General features: G+C 53.7%; 5 protein-coding genes across 5 annotated transcripts; 1 reads left to right on the forward strand and 4 right to left on the reverse strand.

The window, feature by feature from the left end:
- Positions 1-504: 504 nt before the first annotated feature.
- ColSpa_01385 (glucokinase) lies at positions 505-2,221 on the reverse strand (the record flags this gene model as incomplete). Its single annotated transcript, XM_049267597.1, has 2 exons — positions 505-2,042; positions 2,092-2,221. 2 exons carry the CDS (start codon positions 2,219-2,221, stop codon positions 505-507), a joined length of 1,668 nt encoding a protein of 555 aa, XP_049123554.1.
- A 2,826-nt stretch (positions 2,222-5,047) lies between these two features.
- On the reverse strand, positions 5,048-6,268 carry ColSpa_01386 (glucosamine-6-phosphate isomerase 1; the record flags this gene model as incomplete). The annotated part of the gene is made up of 4 exons (XM_049267598.1): positions 5,048-5,470; positions 5,529-5,900; positions 5,983-6,131; positions 6,205-6,268. 4 exons carry the CDS (start codon positions 6,266-6,268, stop codon positions 5,048-5,050), a joined length of 1,008 nt encoding a protein of 335 aa, XP_049123555.1.
- Positions 6,269-6,991: 723 nt separating this feature from the next.
- ColSpa_01387 (choline transport protein) lies at positions 6,992-8,771 on the reverse strand (the record flags this gene model as incomplete). Its single annotated transcript, XM_049267599.1, has 5 exons — positions 6,992-7,427; positions 7,489-7,787; positions 7,846-8,246; positions 8,301-8,609; positions 8,663-8,771. 5 exons carry the CDS (start codon positions 8,769-8,771, stop codon positions 6,992-6,994), a joined length of 1,554 nt encoding a protein of 517 aa, XP_049123556.1.
- A 1,209-nt stretch (positions 8,772-9,980) lies between these two features.
- Positions 9,981-11,876, forward strand: ColSpa_01388 (uncharacterized protein; the record flags this gene model as incomplete). The annotated part of the gene is made up of 5 exons (XM_049267600.1): positions 9,981-10,303; positions 10,368-10,629; positions 10,684-11,082; positions 11,158-11,478; positions 11,550-11,876. 5 exons carry the CDS (start codon positions 9,981-9,983, stop codon positions 11,874-11,876), a joined length of 1,632 nt encoding a protein of 543 aa, XP_049123557.1.
- Positions 11,877-12,252: 376 nt separating this feature from the next.
- ColSpa_01389 (uncharacterized protein) lies at positions 12,253-14,300 on the reverse strand (the record flags this gene model as incomplete). The annotated part of the gene is made up of 2 exons (XM_049267601.1): positions 12,253-12,583; positions 12,640-14,300. The coding sequence occupies 2 exons, from the start codon at positions 14,298-14,300 to the stop codon at positions 12,253-12,255; spliced, it is 1,992 nt and encodes a 663-aa protein (XP_049123558.1).
- Positions 14,301-17,301: the final 3,001 nt, after the last annotated feature.

A 17,301-nucleotide genomic window follows, 5' to 3' on the forward strand; every position in this document is an offset into this window, starting at 1 on the left:
CGGTTCCAGAATGTCCGGGTCCTCGTCGAGGATGCCTAGGCGTTGGCGTGCGAAACACACTTTGAGGAGTCTTTTTGTTTTTGTTTTTGAGGGTCTCTTGCTCTGGTGTGATGCGGTGGATGTTTGATGTCTGGCAGCACACACTCTGCTAGCCGCTCACAGCCTTTTAAAAAACAAGGTATCCCAGCGAAAACTACTTAGGGAAGCCAAGCCCGGGCGGGGATGGAGTCGGCTGAATGATGGACGAGGACGGGAATTTGTTCTGTCTCGGTTTTGGCCTGTTTTTCTCACTCAATGCAACAACTGGAACGGTGCTCGAATCTAGTTTTGATCCTGTGCCTTCGGCGGAAGAATCGCGAAAGAAAGAGGCCAGGCTTACCATGCTGGATGATTCTTTTGGCGGGGATAGAGTTATTGAGCACTTGCGATTGGTCGTGGTGGTGCTTCGTGATTGATGAAAGTGGAAAATCTAGATGTTGGTTTTGGGGTCGTGTTCTGCCTGTATTACGATCTTGCTGCCCATGCAATCAGCGCAGCCCCAACACCGCTGCCATCTCTAGCCATCCCTATTTTAATCATTTTGTCTCCATGGTCGCCGATCTCAGGGATATCTTTAAGAGCTTCTCGAAGATGCTTCTCAAAGTTAGGGAAATGTTCGACCAAAGATCCATCGACGCCAATATCAATGATTTCATCCTCGCCGTCGGCTTCAGTAGAATTGGAGTCATCAACTGAGCTCGAAGACGCCTTTTGGGGGGCGGTATCTCGGATCTTGACATGGAGCCAGCTTGCAAGGAGCTTCCAAAGACTCTGAACACCATAGAGAATGGGCTTAAGGATATTGATGCCCAAACTCCAAGACGGCGAAAGTTGTGCAACAGTCTTTGGCCCGAAGATTCCAGATTGCAGGGCGACCCCAGCAATCGCAACAGAAGACAATCTCGCGGATCTCCGACCAATCGCTTCAGAAAGAATCCGAATAGCTTTCGCGTCGTTCACTGATACATGGGTGGCTTCGAGCACTCTTGATATTTCGCGCCGTGCGTGCTCCAGCTCCAGGGTGTCATCCTTAACCGCCATAGACAAGAGCGAGCTGTCGATACTGTCGGGTACATGAAGCAAAGAATCTTCAGAGACCTTGAGCTCAAGAAGACCTGGCTGTGACTGGACTAGGTCGACGAGAATCCGTCGAAGGATCTCGCCCAGATACATGCCGGATATCCTCTTCTCAAAGTGTTGGTCATCTGGGTTGACGGAGTCCCGGTCCAGCTCGCGATCGTATTTCGTTGTTGGCAGCACCTCAAGCTTGTTGTCAAAACCACCCCACTCTGTATTGAGCGCCATCATTGCATTTGGTTCCGAGTCCCGGAACACCTTTTTGGAATGCAGCTTGGTAATACGAGAGATGCGTTCCATGTAGGCGCCATTGGTTCCCGTTCCAAAGATCGCACCAACCACATTACTAGACTGACCGGGCGATGTGTAGGCTCGGGCCGCCAAAGTGCCAACCGTGTCGTTTGCGAGAGCAGTGACCAGGAGAGGCAACTGCTGTTCGTCAAGGGCTTCCTGCAGCATTGCACAGGGATCGCGGCCCACCGCATCGGGAATGTCGAATGACTTGGTCCAATACATCAGAGTTCCCTTGTTGATGGCGTGTTGATCAAACGTGAAACTGAAAGTGAAGCCCAAGCTCTTACAGTGCTTCTTTCGTTCCTCCTCGGTAACGTTCTCATCTTTCAGCAACAGAGCCCATGCATCCAAATCTGGAGCATGGTACTTCTCCAAAAAGGTCTTGGTTTGTAAGGCGATGAATCTAAAAAGATCTTTGTAGGTTGGTGCGGACATAAGATGTCTTGGGATCACCGCCTTAGACTGAGTAAGAGAGTACGTAGAATCCCCGTTCAACTCGACCGAGCATACTCTCAAGTTGGTACCGCCGAGGTCGATGGCCAGACAGACGCCTTTCTCAGAGCCATTGGGCAGGTTTGTCACAAAGGACGGAATCTGGCACATTGAGGTGCCATCTCGCTGGAGTCCCTCGTCTTGGTCATGTTAGTGCGGGCAAGTCAATCGGACAGGAGGTTTACTGACTAAGCTGCTTCAAGAAGTGGAGTGTTGCGCGCCGGACCTCCTCCGCTGGAAAGTCGAAGTCATGTGCGATTTTCCGGGCGTGGGCTATCAGCTTAGGAACCCGGTCTTCTTCGAACTCGGCATAAGACATTGAGACGCCGACTTCTGTAGAGGGTGCTGGTTCGAGGCAGTGTTGGATGGAAAGCTAGGTTCATGGGTGCCAACACCTCTCAGCAGGCTACTCGATCAAGTACCCAAACATTTGCGGCAAAGTTTTGTAATTCGCATCGGAGAATTGAACCCGCATGAGGAATCACGGCGTTCAGCGGAAAACCATCTCATCGGAGCACACAACGGCAACTGGTTAATTAGTTAACTGTAGCTTAGCCTGTCACCGGATTGCCGTCCGGCCAACCCGGGCCGGGTGGGCCGGGTGGGCCGATCGAAATTGGCCAGAAATTCCTCCAATGACGGTTCTTTGGCCTATCAGGTGCCAGGTCTAGGTTTCTCTTGCAGCACCAACGACTTGAAGCTTCAAAAGCCGGTGTCCCCCGGCGCAACCGGTAAATGACAATTCAACTCCGATCCCACCTGTTTCACCGGGCCTCCGCCGAGCGCAGCAGTCCGGCCAAAGGAAAGCCGCAAACATCAGCGCTTTACACAAATTTGTTGCACATGGTAGAGTGGGACTTGAAGTACCAGTGCACAAGCTGTTCGCAATGTCAGCTCCAGCTCAACAAGCGAGAGACAAGGCGTCGGTGGGGCTTGAGCCCGAGGAGTCGGGTTCGAGTAAGGCCCGCAAGGCGTGCGGTAAGCCATGCCCAATGACCATACTTGCCTGCCCTGTTGGTGTGGAGACTGATGCTCGCGTGCGTATTCAGTCAACTGTAGAAAGCAGAAGGTATGTCTGTTGAGACCCTCTGCCAAGTCTCGACTCTGACATGACTCTCGCGGATGTAGATGAAATGTAGAATCGAGAATGGGTCCACCTGCCGAAGATGCTTACGAGCAGGAGTGCCTTGTGTCTTCGTACCTAGAGCCAATGTACGTTATTCCCGCCATGTTTCTATCTCGTTCAGGCTATGTGGCTTTGTCTGACAACCGTGCTTGCTGTAGTCGGCCTCGCATCGTGAAAGTCTCTCGCTTGCATCCCTCCTCCAGGCAAACGAGCAGAGCCCTTTGCTAAACAAGTCCATCTTTCTTCGCTTGAAACGAATCGAAGACCACTTGGGGCTTCCGTCACTTAACAACGTCGAAGAAGTCGAATCGCCCGCATCTCCAGATTTGATGACAGTAGAGCCTGAGACGCCTGGAGAAAACTCTTTTGGCGCTCTGTGGGGTGCAGTAACTGTCCTAAGAAGGAGCTGTTCTTCTAATGTTAGTTCAAACATATGGGACAAAACCTTGATCAAGCGTCTATGGCTGTCGTACGTGCATTCTACTACCGGACATGAACCACCTTTCAGAACGCTCAAGCATAACCTCGCAGATTCCATGAAAGCATGCCAGGGTTGCACTTCCTTCCTACCAAACAGACCTTCTCAGCTCCTAGACCACTGATGTTGGCTTCTATGCTTTACTGTTCAAGCATCCGGGGCTCGCCTGAAGTCGCCGTCTTGGCGCCGGACTATTTCACCGTCTTGTGCAGTGCGATCTCTCAGCTGTGCATACCGCAAAGTGAAGTCGGCCAGGCTCCAGATGACAAGGCTTCTGCAGAAGAGTGGGCGTTTCAAACAGTTTTGGGCATCATACTTGCCGGTCTACTCAGGGAAGCTGTCGTGAAAGAGACTGGTATCTGGATATCGCTTGCATACCGTCTCATCTTGGAGCATTGTCCATCTAATGCTGACGAGCGATCTCGCGAGTGGCGACGGCTATTCTCCGGGCTCCAGGTATGTCTTACCGTTGCAGTTGTGAAGTCGTCCTAATGCTTTTAGATTGTGGATCTTGAACACGCGTCGATCCACCTCTCTTGTCCGATCATCCCTATCGAAGCGCCGCTGCCAAGGCTGAAGATCCCCCTGCAGGATCAACTCTATCGGCTGTCAAGGATGATGCACACAGGCTTGACACACTTTACTGGAAGAGGCCTCCCGACAATCTGGTCATGCTTTGAAAGTGAGCCTAGCGTTGCAGAGATCTCTTTCGTCCCTTTCAGTGGGGTTGACGGAGCTGTCATCCGTGACTGGGCACGTCAACTGGATGACTGGCTAGTAGAGTTTAGTGACAAGGACTTTGAGTCAGAGCACGAGAAAAAGCTCGTGTTCCGGCAGTATATCCTGCATCGACTCCTTGTCTTGTCTATATATCATCCAGCCAGGGGCTGCAACCTCTTCTCGAACACGACTCCTAAAGAGCAGCATGAACTTCTAGTCTCAGCCAGAGCAGCTGTTAAGCTTCAGATGTGTGACTCTGCTATATGGTCTAATTGGGACTTGGTCATGATCACATGGGCTGCACTCATCGTACTTCAAGGAGTTGACGGAGGGGTCGGAGAACCTGATGGTAAGGCTGCACGTGTTACGTGAAACGGGTTGTCAAGCTGACGTATTATCCACAGATCTAGAAAACGTCGGCGTTCATCTGCAAAAGTTGAGAGAGATGCATGAGCCAAAGCCTAGTTTGAGAGGGATTTTGGCTACACGGCTTGAGCAGAAGCTTCAGGGACTCCACACACCCGCATCTGGGGCAGCTGAGGGCTTTGAACAAGAAATTCGCAATCTGGACAACTCGTGGTACATTTTTGATCAGTCTAGTCTTCAGGCGGGATATGACCTGTGGTCTTATGAGAATCAGGGCGGTTGAGCGTCAATTTCACTTATTATCATGAGACCATCCATAATCGTTGTTCAAACCTCCTTGAAGCATGTTTAGGTCATCAAATCATTCTACCCATATAACTCCTTTTAGGTACACGCGACATATCTACTAGTAGTGGCACCCTTCTCAACATCCCACTTTAGATTCGCGTTCTACCTCAAATGACGGGCCACGACGCAATGCGAGATGACATGCTATCCGGTGTCAACTCTACAAGGTGGTCTTCGTTAAAAGCCGGCTTGTTGTCTGCTGGTGTTTGAGGAGGGCTGGCAAGCGACACGGTCCTCAGCCTCAGAGGCAATTTTTGCTCGAAACCCTTGCCCAACCCGACCTTTTCGATGCTCTTAAAGTACTGTGCGATGAGTGTCAGAAAGTTTATGTTTCGTTTCCTCAGAACCCTACGCACCTTTACTGTCTTCACTTGCAACTCCAGAGTCGCATCTTCATCCGCCACAATCATCGAGTAGGGGTGGAGTTGAAGACATGATAGCGTCCACATGTGGTTCACTCCACCTTCAATCGCCTTTTGAAGAGCAATAGACTTGCTTGCTCCGTTCACAATGATGACGACTTCCCTCGCCTGTCCGATGGTTGTCAGCCGAGTCTCTCGCAAGTTCATGTGTACCAGAAAGCCTTACTTCCATGATTGTCTGCACACCAACAGTCAAAGCCATTTGCGGGACCTTGCTCAGGTCACCTCCGAAGAAGCGAGCGTTGGCACGTATAGTATCCATCGCCAACGTCTTCACTCTAGTTCTAGAAGCCAGACTCGACCCCGGCTCATTGAAGGCGATGTGACCGTCCGGACCGACACCTCCAAGGAAGAGGTCGATGCCACCGGCTGCTTTGATCTTATCCTCAAAAGCCGCGCACTCAGAATCCAAGTCAGGCGCATTGCCGTCGAGGATGTGGACATTTTCAGGCTTGATGTTCACGTGTGAAAAGAAATGGTGGAACATGAAGCTATGGTATGACTCTGGGTGTGTCTGGGGAAGCCCGACATACTCGTCCTAGAAGTCCATGTTAGGTTGGACTCAAATACAAGGGAACACATACGTTGTTGAATCAACTGCATCGGTTCTCGATACGTACCATATTGAAAGTAATGACATTTTCGAAAGAAATACGGCCAGCCTTGTATTCAGTGACCAGAATTTCGTAGATTTGAATAGGGCTGCTGCCCGTAGGAAGTCCAAGAACAAACGGCTTCTCGGGTGTTGGATCAAAGGTTCTGATGCGATCTGATGGGTGTTAGAATGCTTCTGCTTCGTGTAGCTGACCAAGGGCGTGCTGAAGCGTTGAATGAGGTCATACCCAGAATGTAGTGGGCCACATGGGCGGATGCCGATCTGCTGTCGGGTCTAATGATAAGTCTCATGTTGGCTTTCTGTCTCGACGTGCCTAGTAAGATCTGGATATGAAAGCAAGTGAAAAGGAGGAGGGTATCAAGAAGATGTTGTGGCAAGCGGTAGTCTTAGTTGGAAATAGGCAAGCTGGAAAGGTTGAAGTGGCAGTTTAAGGGAGATGACGAATGCACTTTTGTCCTCTCTCTCATCATTTCGACGGCTTAAAGTGCATTACAGTTCCTAACGCATGACCATGCAAAGGTATCGGCAAATCTCCCGGTTGCCGGCTTCACCCCGCCGGTATCACCGGTAGCTCATTTCACAGATGGGGGCCTTCTGGGACCCGTTTACCCCACGTGGCGAAGTCCATAGATCCGGTAGACGAGCGAGCTTAGTCCCGAACGTTACCGGAAGCCTGGGCCTCTCCATACGATCAATCTGGGTACCCGCCTGCACTAGGTATGGACACAAGCGGGACTGCGGAGTGACGGGATGGCGACATGCGTCACGACTGCATGTCACGTTCCATGGCACACATGTCAAATTCTATAACTCGATCTTTTATACTGTATTTCGACCATACTGGCCCCACTCCACGTTTATACTGCCACTTAGAAGGGCTCTACTCTACATGCCAATCTTCCAATTATTGGCCTTTACGCTGTACAAGCCGCTCTACTGCGGGTCCTCACCATATCATCACGCTGCCCCTTCCAAGATGCCAAGTGCTTTAGCCCTAGTAATCTCGAATCCATTTACTCCTCCTTTGCCTGGAGCATCTTCTCGCTGTATTGCGAGCCGACCTTGAACCACCAAGCTCCAACCAAAACGGTGAGTCCACCAACAACAACACAAGTGTAGTTCATGTTGGCAGGCTCCACGGGCATAACGTAGGGGAAGGAGAAAAACACAATGGCAAACGTCAGCCAGCATACAGTAACGCCGTTGACGATGGGGCCCAGGGTAGGACCCATGTGGAATACGCCGTGGTGCATGTTCTTTCGCTTTGTGAGGAGATTGGTGACGATGGGGAACATGTAGGAGATGTTGTTGATGGTGACGGCGGTGCCAAGAAGAGAGTTAAAGGCAGTCGAGGAGCCGAGGTAGAGGCATCCGAGCGCCGCTACGACGGCGGTGACAGCCAGTTGGGAGTTCATGGGGATCTGCCACTTAGGGTGGACTTTCGACCATCTGATTTGTACCTTGTCAGCTTGGATTCAGGCCGCTGCACAGGGAACGCAATGAGACTCACACTTTGGAGAAGGGCATGGCACCATCTCGGGAGAAGGCCCAGAATACTCTTCCAGTGCTCAGCTGGGAGCTGACAACGCAAGGGCCCAGGGCAATGAAGAGAATGAAAGTCAAACCAAACGCTCCGCCAGCGCTCTGTGTAACCTGGCGGAACAGCTCGGCAAGCGGCAGACCGGTGTTGGTCGTGGAAAGAGCGTCAAAGTCCTGCACGGAGAACATGAGGCAGATCAGGTAGGTGATACCTGTGACGAAGGCGATGCAGAGCGTGATAGCAATAGCAAGAGGCGCGTTGCGCGACGGCTGGTGAAACGTTAGTATACCCTACCCTGCTGCATTGGGAAACCTAGGATCGACTCACGTTGGGCATCTCTTCCGTGATGTGCGTAACGCCATCAAGTCCACCAAGACTGTACAGAGGGTTGACCAAACCAGTGATGAAGCAGACCACCTGGTTCTCCCAGCCTGTGTTGTTGATCCACGTCCGGAACACAAACTCGGTGTTGCGGTGGGTGGGCGCGCATGCAACGACGGTGACCATGACGACAAACCAGCCGATCTGAAGGTAAAAGAGCGAGAACTTGTTCAGCCCGGGGATGATCTTGTTGCCGAACATGACGATGGCGGCCGTGATGAGGTTGAGTCCCTGGTAGACGAGGAAGGTCTGCCATGCTTGGATCTCAAGGTCGCCATGGTAGACCGCAATCAGGGCCATGAGGACCTGGGCGTAGATCAGGTTCGTCGAGGCGGTCGTAAAGATCCCTGTGGACCGGTCAGTGTTGCGATCAGTGCGTCAGTAACAAGAGCTCGACTCACAGCCAAGTACGCTGAACCATCCGGTGAAGAAACTCAACACTCCCGTCAACTTCCTGGGCGCGACGGCGGCGATCCAGTGGTACATGCCACCCTCGGTCGGGTACGACGACACGAACTCGGCTAGGGACGCGCCGAGGAAGCACTGCAGCAGAGTCACCAGGATGAAGCCGTAGATGACGGCGCCCGGGCCACCGGCGTTAATCTCAGTGATGAGGCCGAGACCCAGGCCGGTCCAGGAAATTGTTGTCGTTGATGCAAGGCCGATGAGACTGAGCGTGCTGAAGTGACGCTTCAGCTCCTGGGTGTGGCCTAATCAACATGTTAGAAAGTTGAGGATGGATGCCCGTGACTTGCCAACTTACCCATCTGGGCCAGACGAAGCTCATCGGCATCGAGGCTCTTCTCCGGCGCAGCATCGACGCTCTTCCTCGGACTCGATGAGATGTCTGTGGACAACTTAAGGTCTGCCATTATGTTTGTCTTTGACTTTGCCGTGATCCCGAGTTGTGCAGAAGACAGGCTTCAATTGTCAATCAGCAACAGTTGTGATCTCGTGCCATTGTGTCCCACTTCCACGCGCGTGGGCATCACGAGAAACATATATCCATGGCTCATGCACAATGTACAGAACCCCTACGGTGTTTTCGCCCCTAATTGCCGTCAGTCCACAATTGATAGCACCTTGCCAGGACCCCGTTGGATGATTGCACCAGCCAACGGAACCCGGACACAAGCCGCTGTTTGCCGCGACCCGATACGCTGCATCCTTACGACGGGGCAGATTGCGTTCTGGGGCTAGTTAGCGGACAGGAACGGGAGACGCAATGAGCAAGAGATACGATAAAAGCGCAGCGGTTGATAATATCGATAGAGCAACTTTATCACCCGGTCAAAGCCGGGCCGGGCTGTCAACCCGGCCTATCGGACCCTTTAACTCGTCTGAACAAGGGCCACTCTGCAGTTCTCGACCCGACAGGACTCCAAAAGTGCGGAGAAGTAACACGGCACCACGGCCTCGTCAGGGTCGACATCGAGTCATCGTCAAGGACGATCCCTGCCGAAGCTAATCAAGCATCTGTCCCCCGACTTTGCCTTTCTCTCTCTTTCCCTTCTCCCCGGCTCAATGTCGCGCTCCGCTATCGCCTGTTCCCTTTGGCTCGGGAATGTACCGAATTACTGCTTGCCATTGGGGAATTACAACGTCCCACTTGTTGGCGAACGTACCCTCTCTTGTGATAGTGCAATGCCCAGTTCCCACCCCTCGTTATCGCCTCCGCATTCTTACCTAACACGGCCATCAACACCGACCCGGTGGCTGGGCCACCGGTTGCCAAGGGCTAACACGGCAAGTTAGCTTAGCTCCCATGTAAGGGTCGCCCGTGGTTGACGTCTCTTGGTACGGGGCCTCTGCCCATTGCCGTCGTCGGTCACGCGCGGGCTGACATGGGCCCTCTTGCAATGCAAGGTACGATGACGACGGTCCCCTCGGGTCCTGCGCTGGATGGTAACCTGCGCCCGCGGTCTTGGCCGGGGGAGAATCAACACGATGTATCGCTATACACCTATATTAAGATAGCCCGGGTCCCTGGGCTCCCAATTGGCCTCTCCTAGGTTTTCCAGGTCTCTGCAGCTTTGTCCATTGTCTCCCCTACACCAAGCCCCCTCAATCACCCTCTCACGATGGTCTTCAGCACGTCAAAGGCAGTGGGCATCTTGGCCCTCGCGGCCGGCTCGGCGACCGCCTCGTCGTATGCCGCCTCCATGCCCGTCCGCGCCCAGGGCCTCTTCAATGAGTCCATGTCCTGGATGGACAATTACTACGACAGCAAGGCGGGCTACCTCTACGACATCAGCGCCGCCGCGGCCCTGAGACACGAGACGCGCAGTTCCATCTGGTACGCGCTCGGTCTCCTGGCACGCAACGAGGGCGACGACGTCGCGCAGGCCGAGAAGATCATCACCAACACCATTGGCGGACAGTTCAAGGTTGTGTCTGAGCAATGGTAAGCTTTCCTACTCAATTGGACCATAAAAGGCCTAAAAGTGCGTGAATCTCACAAGACATAGGTATGGTGACTACCAAATGTACCCCGAGCAGCCGTACGTGGGCTCGCCGGACTACGCGCCCAGCATCTACAACTCCTGGGACCCCAACTGGCGCGGCTTCGTCGGCACGACGCTTGTCATGGCGCTCGAGGAGTTCCCCCACCTGTTGAGCAACGACACGCAGGATCTTATCCTTCAGTCGCTGTACAACACCACCAAGGGCGACGAGTACCGCGTCGGCGGCGTCGACGACGACAACCTCTACCCCGCCTACAGTAACCCCGTATGTGGCCCGCGTCACCTGCCCCTTTTAGGACATTGAAACTGACTCTCCCAGGCCATCATGCGTGCCTTGGTCTCGGGCTACACTGGCCGCCGCTTCGGCGATGCCAACATGACGCAGTCGGGCGAGAACTACGCCCAGGAGATCATCGACCTCTTCGACCGCGCCAACACCCTCTCCGAGTTCAACTCCGGCACCTACACGGGCGTCTCCCTCTTCGGCCTCACCCTCTGGTCCAAGTACCTCCCCGAGGACTCGGTCATGTCGATCAAGGGTCCGCAGATGCTCTCCGACACGTGGAAGTCCGTCGCCCAGCTGTGGCACCCGAGCATGAAGAACATGGCCGGCCCCTGGGACCGCGCCTACGGCTACGACATGAACCGCTACGTCAGTCTCATGGCGCTGTGGTTCTGGACGTTGATTGGCAAGGATAACTCGTCCATGATTGCTTATGTGAGTCAAACTCCTCCGTCTTTCCCAACCCTGGAGATGTTGTGCCTGACCAGAGTGATGCTGACTTTCCACAAGCCCCCGGCCATGTCCCATTCTGCCGACTACGCCTGGGCCCCCCTCTTCGCCATCCTTGCCGAGTTCCACGAGAGCCTCATGCCCGAGGGTCTCGTCGCGAACCTGACTACCTTCTCCGGCGAGCACACCTTCTCGGCGTCGACCTACTACCCTCCCTACGACCTGGTCCCCCGCAACATCTCCTCCTGGCTCTCGGAAAACCTGACCATCGGCGCCGAGTCCTTCAAGGAGAACGTCATCGGCGGGCCGGCGATTAACCAGGAGGCCTTCAACCCGGCCGTGATCCAGTGGAACACTGGCGACGAGATCGCCTTCATCTCGGTAGGTTTCTCCATCCCCTCAACTTATCACACTCCGTCGGAGAACCCCCCGCCAGCTAACACGCCTCACAGCTCTACCCCACCGAGATGGAGCTCGATGTCGAAGTCGCCCCGAACAAGCTGAGCCTCACCTACCCCAACGGCACCGCCGACTCCATCTTCACCTTCGTCGTCGCCACCTTCCTCAAGAAGCCCACCGTCTCCGGCTGGGCCGACGTCCAGGGCCTGGCCGTCAACGTCACGGGCAACGTCAACGAGACGTACAGCCTGTCGTTCGCCGGGTCTGTCGGTGGCACCAGCTCGCCGCTCCGCGACTTTGAGTTTTGGAACTTTACCTACTCGATGCCCCAGGGCTTCGAGGGCACTCCCAGCGTTGTTCTCGACCTGAAGCTGTTGTAGAGGGTGTAGTGCGACTAAAGTGCGTAAACTGCCTGACTGAGAAGGGGAGGCAGGCGGGATTGAATTCTAGTACATATTTTGAATATCAACCGAGGTTGAGAAGCCTCTTTTAAATGACTGTAAATAATTAAAGGTGGGAATGAGAAGCGTTGTCGAAGAACTCAATATGTCGCCTGATTCTGGCTCACATGAATGAGACAACAGCAATAGGGGCCCATGACCATGTGTATTGACATTCCAACTGAGGGCCATCAAAACTGTCACTCGGTATTCAATCGATGATAAACGGTGAACAGATGAAAATTTTCATTCAAAAGTGTGCCATCATTCGCAGGCAGTTATTACACTATTCAGACAAGTTCTATCATATATCGTTTCAACCACGGAAGTAGGCAAGCAGGCCTCTCTCGACAACAGCACCGGCAACACCAGACGCGGCAACGATCCACACCCACTTGTTGTCGTACTCGCCGAGGCTGGGCCAGAAGCTGTTCTTGTCCCGCTTGTACTCCTGCAGCTGCTGGAACTTGAGCGGGTTCTCCTTGGCGTAGCGCACCTCCTGGTTGGCTTCGTTCTCCTTGTCGCCGCCGAGGTAGCGGAGGACGACGTAGTTGAAGATGGGTCCGAGGACGGCGAGGGGGTGCATCATGCCGGCGCTGTAGAGCAGAACGGGGAAAGACAAGTGGCAGAGGGCGTCGCCGAGGTAGCTGGTGATGGCTTGTCAGTGATATGTCCTTCAGGTTTCGGGGCTGGGTCTACTTACTTGGGGTGGCGGACGATGCTCCAGACGCCCTCACGGGTGAGCTCGTTGCTCTTGCGAGAGTGGTTCTCAAGCTGGGTATCGGCGAGGGTCTCAAGGGCGAAGCCGGTGGTGAAGAGGAAGACAGCCAAGCTGTGGAAGGTCTCGGGGTAGTCGGTGAAGGGTGAGGCGCTAGCGCTGGTGAGAGGCGCACGGAACGGCAGAGTAAACGGCAGAGAGATCAGTGCCTGCAGCGCAGCCTCGGGAAGGAACATGGTGAAGAAGGCCTTGTCCCAGAAGTGGGGGTCCTTCTTCTTGGCTTCCACGTAGCGGGCATCATCCTTGCCGCGCTTTACGCTGCGGGATGCGATGCGGTAGAGCAGACGCAGACCCCAGGCGCTGACTCCGGTGAGGAGCAGCTTCTGGGTATAACCGAGGGAGTTCCATGCAGAGGAGATAGAGAGGCCGTCGTTGGCCACACGCGTTCCGATGGCGGTCCACCAGGCGTTGGCGACCATGCCCGAGGGCCAAAGCCAGTCCTTGACCTCGGCTCTGTTGGTGTAACGAGCCACGGCGTATGTGACGGTGCTGAGACCGGCGTGCATGCCGAAGGAGGGAAGGAGGGCGTTCTGGAGCAGACCGAGCGTCGTCGTCGTTGCGGTGTTGACAGGGTTGCTCGGGTGAAGGCTGAAGTGAGAGCTGTATCGGTCCTGTTCCGCGCCGGACACTCTAGGAAGCTTGTTGTAGATGCGCTCTGCCGACGGGGCCTTGCCTTCGAAGTGGGAACCGAAGCGATCTTGCTCGGCTCCTGAAGTCTGGGGAATATGCTCCTTGACTTTAGAGGCGGACGGCAGCTTGTCTCCGCCGAACCAGCCACCGAAGCGCTCCTGCTCGGCGCCAGCACCGCGCGGGATATTCTCCTTGATCTTCTCGGCAGCTTGGTCGATCTTGTGACCGGCCTTGTCGGCCTTGTCGCCAAACCAGCCGGCAACACGCTCCTGCTCGGCTGCGGTGCCGCGCGGGAACTTCTCTTTGATCTTGTCGGTGACCTTGTCCACGGCGCCCTCCCAGTGGGCAGCGTAGCGGTCCTGCTCGGCACCCGAAGTCTGGGGGAGATGCTCCTTGACCCAGGTACCGGAGGGGCCCTTGTCGCCACCGAACCAGCGGTTGTAGCGGTCCTGCTCGGCGCCCGAGACGTGCGGCAGCTTCTCGCCGAGCTTGTCAGCTGAGGGGAGCTTGTCGCCGCCAAACCAGCCCTCGTAACGGTCCTGCTCGGCACCAGAGCCGCGTGGGAGGTTCTGTCGGAGCTTCTCAGTGGCTTGGTCTCCCTTGCCGCCGAACCAACCGCCGTAACGTTCTTGTTCGGCGCCGGCGCCGCGGGGGAGGTTCTCCTTGATCGTCTCGGCGGCCTGGTCGATCTTGTGACCGGCCTTGTCGGCCTTGTCGCCGAACCAGCCGGCAACACGCTCCTGCTCGGCTGCAGTACCGCGGGGCACATTGTCTCTGATTTTCTCTGCGGCCTGGTCCATCTTCTCGCCGACCTTGTCAGCGGCCCTTCCGCCGAACCAGCCGCCGTACCGGTCTTGTTCTGCGCCCGACGTCGCGTTGGGCAAGTGTTGCGGCGTCGGGATCTCGTTTGTGTTCACGCCCAAGCGGGCGTTATAGCCTTCTCCTCGGTCGGCCATTGTGCTTATGGCTGAGGCTCAATGGTATATGTGTTGAGTTGGTGATGAATGGGAGTTTTACAAGCCCACGAGGAAAAGAGGGGGGAGAGGGGCTTTTATTGGGAAATTGGTTTTTTAGTATGGAGGGGAATGCTCTGGATCAAGTTCTAGTGGCATATGTAAAAGTGACATGAATGACATGAGACTGAGGGAGTGACTGAGTGTCCGGGCACAGCAGCTGCCCTGAGCTTGGGAGGGAGCTCGAAGCTGAAGCTGTAAGTATGACGTCTGCTTTGTGCTGTAGAGGCGGTTGCGGTCGATCCACCCCTGCGAGACTACCCCTGCAGCCCTGACGTCACTGGTTGCCCGATCCGATGAATTGGCTGATGTGATTAGTCCCCTTTTACGCTGTGGCGGTTGAGCTTCCGTTACCGTATGTGCGTTGGGGGAGGGAGGTCGTCGGCCAGCTTGTTACTTTCACCTGGTTGTCAATTGCTTGCAATATTTACCGGTGGTTGTTTAGGGCTTGCAACGCTATCGCTCAATTCCGCTTCCAAATTACTAGAACACGTTACTAAAAGATCACTGCCTGCTATGATATGCCATGTACACGCTGCTTGAGAGAAGCAGGCCACAACCATACCACTCCATTAGCCGGATGCTGTTCTTAGGCCCAGAACGGAAATTGAATCCGAAAACAATCCTCGCCTGTTACCTGAGGCAGTGAATCTTGGCGCTCTTTCTCCAGCTTCGAGTCTTGAGAATTTCCAATCTTTTCATCATCACGACACCTCCAACGCTGTTCGTCATGCCACGTTTGTGATCGATGCAGAGCTCTGGCACGGCCTGGATTCATAAACCATGCCTCATACAATCTTGCAGCGTCAGATTGTTCTTTTTCAAGATCGTTCTCAGTCGGAAAATGTGGTTTTGCACCAGAGGATGGGTAAAACCGGGCGTCATCGAAGAACACCCACGCCCGTTGTCGGTATATGTCTCTGTGCAGTCGAGACGAGCCTGAAATAAGCGGATAGAGCACACGGTACATGCCTGGGCCACTTTGATGATCATCTTCGTCTCTATTCTCGCAATGAGGACGCATCAACCGATCCACCGAGGAACCCCATTTGAACGTCTTATCCCACGGCTCCTGCCCCGGACAGACGTCCATAAACCACTGCTTGAGGCGATCTCGCCCATGCCGTCCGGCCGTGGCGTATCGAAGAAAGTTCATGACAAGGTCGAAGCCAGAGTTCGCCAGTTTCAATGGAATTCGAACGCACATGCACTCCCGGCCCATATGGGAGGCATAAGCTTTAGAGTCGACGTATAGGTTATCTGGGTAAAGCAGACTAGGGTTGGGAGATGAGGTGGGCTCCGGTAGCCATGAATCGCTGCAATGTGCGAAAATGGCTGCGTAAAGAGACTCTAGATATGCACGAACGCAAAGAATGGCCTCTCGGTCGAACGGCTGAAATTCCTGGCCCCCGTACTGACGTAAATTCTTCAGGAAACATCGGGCTTCAAATACTTGTCCACGATAAATCAAGGACATGAGTTGACAGCGCAAAAAAGCTCTGAGTACTCGTTTTCTTTCGGGACCTGTAAGATTGGCCGCATCAAATGTAGGACCAAATGACTGATCCTTGAACGTCAAATGGTTCTGACTTCGTGATAAACCAGAAAGGCAGATGTACTCTCGTGGAGGAAAGACAGCAGTAGCCTTAGTCAGGTAGTCCTCGATAAAAATAACAGGCGCCCATGTAGTCTGTCGAGTTTCTTGATTAATCGACGGTTTCTTTCTTTTGAAGGTTTGAGTAGCGGATTGGGGAGCTGTTGCGCTGCCCAAGCTTGACAATGGCGAATTTCTGTGAGCGTCAAGGGTTTGGTGGTATGCAGTGAAGGAAAAAGAATGATCGCCATAGCGTCTTGAATCATCTCATCATCGAGGTCGGAGGCAAGCAACGCTCTTATGATGTATCCTTTCGATGTGGTGTATTGTTCAAGCATGACAGGCGAGGCCTGGATGAAATGCAAAATAGTACGTCGTGAACGGATCATCAAGATGACCTGTACACGGAGCTCGGCTGGAAGCTTTTTGAAAGGATCCATCTCAGTAAGCTCTCTGTTGTCCTCGAGGCTGAAGGCTGTAATTGGCAATGCTTGAGTGGAGAGTCTAAGTAATGAGTTTTGGAAGCCGGGATGATGATGCTTTGAATCGCTACTTGAAAAGATTGGTAGTACAGTTCGTTCAATTATCCGCACAGTTGGAACGGACGGGTAATTGGTAGTATGTTGGATGATTCGAATTGTTTGCGGCGTAGAGAAGAAGTGGGAAATTTGACTGGTAAGATGTAGTGTATGACCTGACGTTTCGGAGAAAGCTACCCGTCAAGATTTTCTCCGAATCAGATGCGGCTTGAAGCTTGATAACAGGCAACCAACAACATGAAACTTAATTCGGATTTTGATGGCTTGCGCGTCTTCTCAGAAACATTTGACGATGGAAGCCGATGACCAGTCGCTCTGGTTCTGGTTGATAGGGATGGGCAAAGATGCGCAAATAACGAAAAGGATTGGAAGCTTTCGGTTGACAACTCTTTGTTGGAGATGAAGATGAATAGGGGAGTCGCCAGTTGTTTTTGTTGACTACCAGATGTTTTCTTGTAGCGATGGCTGGTGCAAAAGCGAGGGATGAAGTGACTAGTGACGGAAAAAGCAGAAGTTGGCTGGCTTTAACGAGCTCACATGTGGAGATGGCAAGCAGACGACAGAATGCCAACGGCGTTGGCAGAGACTGGCTTGATGACCAAAGCTGTTAGGAGCCCGTGGCTGGTTGTTCGGACAGATAGTACTGGCTTCTCAAGGTTGATAGCAAATGGTAACCGTGGCAGTCGAAGCACTATACCCATGTTGAAGAAATGACTCGTGGTTAAGGTCGGTGGATGTTGCTGATGAGGACAGTTGATGGTTGAGTTCGTCTTGGCCTCCTTGTCTTTACGAAATTTCTTTGCGGCAAGGA

This window comes from Colletotrichum spaethianum, assembly GCF_022836535.1.
Source record: "Colletotrichum spaethianum MAFF 239500 DNA, contig02, whole genome shotgun sequence".
Classification (NCBI taxonomy): domain Eukaryota; kingdom Fungi; phylum Ascomycota; class Sordariomycetes; order Glomerellales; family Glomerellaceae; genus Colletotrichum; species Colletotrichum spaethianum.